The sequence below is a fragment of the Salvelinus fontinalis genome, chromosome 13 (genome assembly GCF_029448725.1).
Source record: "Salvelinus fontinalis isolate EN_2023a chromosome 13, ASM2944872v1, whole genome shotgun sequence".
Taxonomy (NCBI): Eukaryota; Metazoa; Chordata; class Actinopteri; order Salmoniformes; family Salmonidae; genus Salvelinus; species Salvelinus fontinalis.
This window is the reverse complement of record NC_074677.1, coordinates 25,604,102-25,612,697: the sequence shown is the minus strand read 5'-3', so window position 1 is coordinate 25,612,697 and position 8,596 is coordinate 25,604,102. Positions and strand designations below refer to the sequence as shown.

Genomic DNA, 8,596 nt, shown 5'->3' with positions numbered 1-8,596 from the left:
CCACAGTACCATCCATCCACAGTAGACCACAGTACCATCCATCCAGTAGACCACAGTACCATCCATCCACAGTAGACGACAGTACCATCCATCCACAGTAGACCACAGTACCATCCATCCACAGTAGACCACAGTACCATCCATCCACAGTAGACCACAGTACCATCCATCCACAGTAGACCACAGTACCATTCATCCACAGTAGACCACAGTACCATCCATCCACAGGTGACCAACTGATTTTGACACAATGAGATAGTAATATGTTGAGATCGTTTTTTTCAGGGGTGAATGTGATGAATGGGTTACACACCTTCAGCTAGTATCCTATTAAATTACCCCAACACACTCCCTCTCTCTCTGCCCTCTTTCCCAACTCTCTCTAGTTTCTGGGAAGGTCTCCAAAATCACTTTGCTGTCCCCATTTGCTAAAACAGAGCCAAACAAACACACCCTGATGCTCAGATACACTAATAACCATCATTAAGCACGCAGCTCTTTAGGCATCAGGGGTTAGTACACTGCTAACACAATGGATCCACACAGTGGCTGTAAATAGGTCCACATACAGACTCCATTATTCTCTTGGCGAACTCATAGAAGTAGGATCCATTCCCTCTATGTTAGCACTGACATACACAGTTCAACACAGACCAGGCTCTTCGTTAGACAGGCTGCCGATGTGATCACTTCTACAGTGGGCAGAACACTGGCTTCATAACCAGGCACTAATAGTCTAGATAGATGTCTTAGCATCGGCAATAGGATAGACTAGCGCAACAGCAAAAGCGTCTTTCTAGAGAGTGTTTCATGAGATAAGCTATCGTTCATAGTGTATATTGTATACTATTGAAAGCCCTTTAGGCCCTGTTACATAAACCAACCATCCAACTAACCCCCTGCTCAAAATGACACACTGCATTCCATCCACTTTCACATGGAATGACCCCATGGTGATTGTCATTTCTGAACATAAGATTAACCTTACAACAGCTTCTCTCATACTGTTTAGGCTTCAAACCCTGGACCTCAGTCTCTGCTTCATAAACCAGCCCTCAACTCAAATCTCTACAGCCAAAGACAATAGGATCATTGTACAGAATCAGAGTTCAATACCGACCACACAACACAAATATTAAAGTAAAAAATACCATGAAACATGTATGTGAAGTAGTGGATATTACAAACCTCCGCTGGAGCTCTAATGGCTGACATCATTACACAGCCAACCAGGAGGGCCTGATTCAGCTAGCACAGTGGCATGCTGCCTGGCATCACAATGGCATGCTGCCTGGCATCAGTGGCATGCTGCCTGGCATCACAGTGGCATGCTGCCTGGCATCACGGTGGCATGCTGCCTGGCATCACGGTGGCATGATGCCTGGCATCACAGTGTCATGATGCCTGGCATCACAGTGTCATGATGCCTGGCATCACAGTGTCATGATGCCTGGCATCACAGTGTCATGATGCCTGGCATCACAGTGTCATGATGCCTGGCATCACAGTGTCATGATGCCTGGCATCACAGTGTCATGATGCCTGGCATCACAGTGTCATGATGCCTGGCATCACAGTGTCATGATGCCTGGCATCACAGTGGCATGATGCCTGGCATCACAGTGGCATGATGCCTGGCATCACAGTGGCATGATGCCTGGCATCACAGTGGCATGATGCCTGGCATCACAGTGGCATGATGCCTGGCATCACAGTGGCATGATGCCTGGCATCACAGTGGCATGATGCCTGGCATCACAGTGGCATGATGCCTGGCATCACAGTGGCATGATGCCTGGCATCACAGTGGCATGATGCCTGGCATCACAGTGGCATGATGTCTGGCATCACAGTGGCATGATGTCTGGCATCACAGTGGCATGATGTCTGGCATCACAGTGGCATGATGTCTGGCATCACAGTGTAGCACAGTGGCACGATGCCTGGCATCACAGTGTAGCACAGTGGCACGATGCCTGGCATCACAGTGTAGCACAGTGGCACGATTCCTGGCATCACAGTGTAGCACAGTGGCACGATGCCTGGCATCACAGTGTAGCACAGTGGCATGATGCCTGGCATCACAGTGTAGCACAGTGGCATGATGCCTGGCATCACAGTGTAGCACAGTGGCATGATGCCTGGCATCACAGTGTAGCACAGTGGCATGATGCCTGGCATCACAGTGTAGCACAGTGGCATGATGCCTGGCATCACAGTGTAGCACAGTGGCATGATGCCAGGCATCACCGTGGCATGATGCCTGGCATCACCGTGGCATGATGTCTGGCATCACAGTGGCATGATGTCTGGCATCACAGTGTAGCACAGTGGCATGATGCATGGCATCACAGTGGCATGATGTCTGGCATCACAGTGGCATGATGTCTGGCATCACAGTGTAGCACAGTGGCATGATGCCTGGCATCACAGTGGCATGATGCCTGGCATCAGAGTGGCCACTGCACCAACACTGCAGACAGCTGGCTATAGTTGTAAAGGATTGGCACAGCAGTGTTACTGCCTCTTGACACGTGTGGAGCTAAAATCGTGGTACTCCCAAGTCAGTCTTCCCTGCAGTGACTAGGATTTGGTGTGTGTGTGTGTCCTCTGTTGCCATATTTAAGGCTATAGTCTGTCTCTTACATAATCCCTCTCCTTTGATGTTTTGCTTCAGCATCAGCGTCACATGACTCCAGACGATTTCTCTGAATATAATATAATGAAAGTGTACGGTTGGCTTTGGCATTGAGCTAAAGTGAAAATACTGGAGACGAGACACTGAAACCAACCTCAGTGCTCACATGGACAGAAATATCCTATTTGCAAGATATGGAGTTTGTCAAAACAAATGATAAACTGTTAATGCTAACCTAGATAATGCTAGCCTAGATCCATCTATCTATCTGTATACACACAATCATGGCTGTGCATGTTATTGTACCCAAGCAGAGTTTCCATGAGTCTGTAGGTTGCCTCTCTGAAAAGGGGTTTGGCAGAGAGGAGGGCAGGAAGAACTTTGTATGAATGAGTGAGACGGTGAGAGTGCGACTGAATATCATCAGAGGGGCATGAGTGGGTTGGCCAAGACTGCTGCAGTAAAGAGTCAAACATTTATTTCTCCACAACATTAATCATCACCCTCACTGACTGTCCAAATGATCTGTCACTCCACTGATGAAAGGATGATAGAAGGATGAGAAAAAGAGAGGAGAATATAATGTAATGGAAATAGCCTTCAATATAATCTAACACTAAACTCCAGGACCATCTGAGTCAACAAGGTCTCTTGTTATTCCTTCATTAGAAGGTCTTTGTTAGACGTCTAACCTACTCACACAGGAAATGAGATGTGTAATGACACTTTCATTGTGTTATTGTATCAGTGCTGCTGGCAAACGAGACAATTCCTTCAACCACCGGCTGCTAGCCACTTCAAACCCGGCCCGGATGGTTTTTATTCATTGTTAGACCACCACTGACTGTCTCATACAGTCTTTTCAATGTGGCCTATTTCTGCTTGATGTATTTTAATATGTAGTGCTGCAAAGAATAGGGTGATCATTTGCAAAAAAGATAAACATGCATGAATAATCCTGACTAATGATGAATAACTGTACTTATCTGGTGAACAACCCCCTGTGTGATTGCGGGTTGTGCTGACATGTTGCACCCTGTACAACCACTGTGATTATTATTTGACCCTGCTGGTCATCTATGAACATCATGAAGAACAATCTGGCCTCAATGGCCATGTACTCTCATAATCTCCACCTAGCACAGCCAGAAGAGGACTGGCCACCCCTCATAGCCTGGTTCCTCTCTAGGTTTCTTCCTAGGTTCTGGCCTTTCTAGGGAGATGTTCCTAGCCACCATGCTTCTACACCTGCATTGCTTGCTGTTTGGGGTTTTAGGCTGAGTTTCTATAAAGCACTTTGTGACATCAGCTGATGTAAAAAGGGCTTTATAAATACATTTGATTTGATTCTGTGTGTTGCTCTGTATCCAACGTGGGTAAGTTCTTAGATGGAGTCATCAACACAGACAAAGTGTTATCCATGCCAATAAATGTTTTTCCTGGTAAACCCATTAGGCCTGACAATATGGTACTTTATGCTCTTATCCCCCCATTGCCTTAACTGTTTAAAACCCCCCACCACTAATACCCCTCTTCTTCAGCTCTCCCACCATCCCTCTCCTCCACCTTCCCCCACTCTTCCTCTACCTTCCCCTCGCTCTTCCCTAATCTTCCTCTACCTTCCCCTCGCTCTCACTTTCCCACCACCCCTCATTCTCTCCCCGCTCTCCATCCAACTCTGTCCCCCCGCAACGGGCAGATTAACTGGGAACAATAGCGATACAGCAGAATAAACGACCACAAGCTGTTACATAAACCTAATCTCTCCTTTGAGACAAGACTCAGAGACCATCGGAATCACATCACGACTCATGCATGTATGGGTAAATCGTGCACACACACATCTTAAAAGCTATTGTATACAAAGAATGCTGAGTAAAGACAACTAGATCCTTAAGTACAGATCATCAAGAATATTCTAATTCTACATTGAAACATACATTAATCATCATGATTCATGATCCTGGCCATTTTCTATACAAACATTTTGTCAGGCACTACATTAGCCTACCCTACAGGATAATTTAAAAAGAACAGGCATTCAGAAACTCTCCAATAAAAACACTGACCACAATGAAGAATCTACATGGACAATAAACAACAGAATGACTGAATAATGCACCATCACAGCTTGTGTCCTGGTTAGAACACTATACCAAGTTCTCTGTACAATTAACACTGTCAAGTGGCAGTGTTGGGGAGTAGTGAACTACAGATAACTAAAAACATGTAAGTACATCTGGCAGTAGCTTGGTGGTAGTTGAACTATAGTCAAATGTAGGTAGTGTTTTCAATAGTTCATCTCATTTTTTTACCAAAAAATGAAATGTGGGTGAAGGCAATTGTAATTCTTTGCATCAGACCTGCCTAATTCTCACTTGAAACATTGTTTTTGTGTTTAATAGGCTAGATTACCGTACACATTCTGGTAGCTTATGACACCAAAGTGACCTGTTCTTTCAATTTGTAGTCTGACATTTCAGATGTACATACGTAGTTTGGATGTAGTGAACTACTTTTTTGAAGTAACTTTAGTAAACTACAATGTTTCTGAAGGGTAGCTTTAATGAAGACCAACTTCTTCCAGTGTGAAGTGATTGGTAGCTTGGTAAACTACATTTTCGGAGTAGCATCCCCAACACTTTCTATATGTCCTGGTTGGTTAAATATGCTAATATATTTGTGCACTTCCACAGGTGACACATGACCTAATATCATCATTAGAAGAGAGGGATATACAGGCATGGACGTTTCTCTGTACACACACACACTTTAGAAGAATGGCCAAAACAGTGCTCCTCGAAGGCTGAAATAATACATGTAGGACTGGGGTGTGTTGTTATGGACAGCTATAGTGATGGGCACTCATTGGGAGTCGTGACAAAACCCAGTGTGCGCGCGTGTGTGTCTGTTCCTAATGAGATCAGACATCTCAGCTCAGAGAACGTGGTGGGTGAGGGATGAAGGAAGAGAGGAGGAGAGAGAGAGAGTGATACATACTGCTGTAGAGTGTATCTATCCAAGAGAGTCGGGGGAGGCCACGAGTGCTCAGGGGCTCCATCCTCCAGCAATGATTCCTCTTCAAAAATGCTTCTTTCCCTTTCTCCTCCCTTCTCTATCACTCAATACCTTTTCTCTCTCTTCCTCGGCTTCCGCTGAATACACCCTCTTTTTGTTGTTCTTATTCACGGGTGAAAGGCAGTCGTCATCTCAGGCAACAAAAGAAGAAAAAATACAAATAAACTGGGATCCAACAGGCGGAGAGAACAAAAGTGCGTGTGTCCACAGCCCTCTACTTTAGCAGTTGCTGTCAGGCTGAGCTCCAACAGCAGGCTAGAGACAGCCACAGCCAACCGTTGCTAGGGTAGACAGAAAGCACTCCCTCCCTTTCGCTCTTTTTTGCTCACTCACTCCCACCCCCTCTCTCGCTCTTTATATTTCTTGAGCGTGCGCGCAGAGCCCCTCACGCTCTTCTAATCCACTCTCTCCTCCTCTTCTGTTCGCTCTCTTTATTTCTGTCTCGTTCTCTTGTATGAGAACAACATCCAAAATGGAACACTATTTGTGTATGTTGTGTCTTTGTTATTCTTTCGGGAGAGAAGTCAAAACTGAATGGTTGATACTCTCTCGCTCTCTTCCTCATCTCCCCATCTTCCTCACCCTCGCAGAAGAGGTTGCATTAGCCCCATTTTCTTGAGGACTATGGACTAGCCTGTTGGTCTCCTACAGTCTGGGTGTGCTAAAGTGTCATGAATGGCTTCACAAATAAGCCTCTGTCATAACCAGACAAAACAACAGTTGCTGGCTGTACTGACCCGCACTAAAGACACGGTACACACTACTACCACATCACTACCAGTCTGTGATATGGAGCGATGCAGGTGAACCGTGTTTTTCTCTGTTTGAGACTGTTGGAGTTAGGGAGTGATGGGGGCAAAAAGGTTGCTGTGCTCGTGTCAGAGACAAAATAGATTAGTTCACTGCAAGCTGAACCTTGGTGAATGTCAAGTTTGTGTGTGTGTGTGTGTTAATGATCGGCTATGAAAAGCCAACTGACATTTACTCCTGAGGTGCTGACTTGCTGCACCCTCGACAACTACTGTGATTATTATTATTATTTGACCCTGCTGGTAATTTATGAACATTTGAACATCTTGGCCATGTTCTGTCATAATCTCCACCCGGCACAGCCAAAAGAGGACTGGCCACCCCTCATAGCCTGGTTCCTCTCTAGGTTTCTTCCTAGGTTTTGGCCTTTCTAGGGAGTTTTTCCTAGCCACTGTGCTTCTACACCTGCATTGCTTGCTGTTTGGGGTTTTAGGCTGGGTTTCTGTACAGCACTTTGAGATATCAGCTGATGTAAGAAGGGCTACATAAATCAATTTGATTTGATTAGTGTTGAGGCTTGTAGCTGCAGAAACATCTGACGGCTTCGGGACTTGAGGAATCACTGTTTCAAAGCCCCTCCCTAACAATAACGAACCAATTAACTGTGTGTGTGTGTGAGAGAGAGATTTGAAAGTCATGCTGCAGGCAACAAAGCCCCTCTAAAGTGCTCCCTCTGCCCTCCAACCCCCCTTTCCTTCAACACCTCCTTTTCAACCCCTCTCTCCTTCAAGATGGGGGGAACAGGAGGGAAGTGCTCTCCTCAGACCTCCAACTCCTGCTTTTCCACCCCTAGTTTCTTTCCTTCATCCCGCCAAAACATCTCTCTCCCCTTTAGGATGGGAAGACAGGAGAAACATGGGAGGATAAGTGAGGCAGAACAACGTCAAGTCTAGAGGGAGGATCCCCTCCTAGAGACATAGTTGGCCTAGAGCGCTGCTCTGTCTCTCCACAATACACTGGGCGCAATGTGCCAGATGGAATTTGCCAGTCTGTGGGGCGCACACACACACAGGAGATCCAATCTTGCCAGACTCACGTCTGAGGAGACATCCTCTAAAATCCCCTCACTACTCCATTTCCAAATCAAACCAAACTCTCACATGCACCGAATACAACAAGTGTAGACTTTACCGTGAAACGCTTACTTACAAGCCCTTAACCAACAATGCAGTTCAAGAAGAGTTAAGAAAATACTTACCAAGTAGACTAAAATAAAAAGTTATAAAAAGTAACACAATAAGAATAACAAGGCTATATACAGGGGGCACCGGTACTGAGTCAGTGTGCGGGGTAAGGGTTAGTTGATGTAATTTGTACATGTAAACTCAGGACCCCGTCTTTCAAAGAATATTCGTAAAAATCCAAATAACTTCACAGATCTTCATTGTAAAGGGTTTAAACACTGTTTCCCATGCTTGTTCAATGAACCAGAAACAATTAATGAACATGCACCTGTGGAACGGTCGTTAAGACACTAACAGCTTACAGACGGTAGAGAATTAAGGTCACAGTTATGAAAACACTAAAGAGGCCTGTCTACTGACACTGAAAAAAAAAAAAAAAGAAAGATGCCCAGGGTCCCTGCTCATCTGCGTGAACATGCCTTAGGCATGCTGCAAGGAGGCATGAGGACTGCAGATGTAACCAGGGCAATAAATTGCAATGTCCGTACCGTGAGATGCCTAAGACAGCGCTACAGGGAGACAGAACGGACAGCTGATCGTCCTCGCAGTGGCAGACCATGTGTAACAACAACTGCACAGGATCGGTACATCCGAACATCACACCTGTGGGACAGGTACAGGATGGCAACAACAACTGCCCGAGTTACACCAGGAACAAACAATCCCTCCATCAGTGCTCAGACTGTCCGCAATAGGCTGAGAGAGGCTGGACTGAGGGCTTGTAGGCCTGTTGTAAGGCAGGTCCTCACCAGACATCACCGGCAACAACGTCGCCTATGGGTACAAACCCACCGTCGCTGGACCAGACAGGACTGGCAAAAAGTGCTTTTCACTTACCAGTCGCAGTTTTATCTCACCAGGGGTGATGGTCGGATTTGCATTTACA

General features: G+C 45.8%; 1 protein-coding gene across 7 annotated transcripts in view; it reads right to left on the bottom strand.

Annotated features, from left to right (window-relative positions):
* Positions 1-8,596, bottom strand: part of LOC129868307 (active breakpoint cluster region-related protein-like) — a 224,395-nt gene that overhangs the window by 166,305 nt on the left and 49,494 nt on the right. Inside the window, exon 1 of one of the 7 annotated variants that reach the window (XM_055942165.1) lies at positions 5,639-6,022. The exons of 5 other annotated variants lie outside the window; for them this stretch is intronic. In XM_055942165.1, coding sequence (XP_055798140.1) covers positions 5,639-5,699 — 61 coding nt within the window. In that variant the 5' untranslated portion in view covers positions 5,700-6,022. Of the gene's footprint in view, positions 1-5,638; positions 6,023-8,596 lie in introns of those variants that run through there. One more of the 7 variants, XM_055942168.1, reaches the window with a different exon arrangement.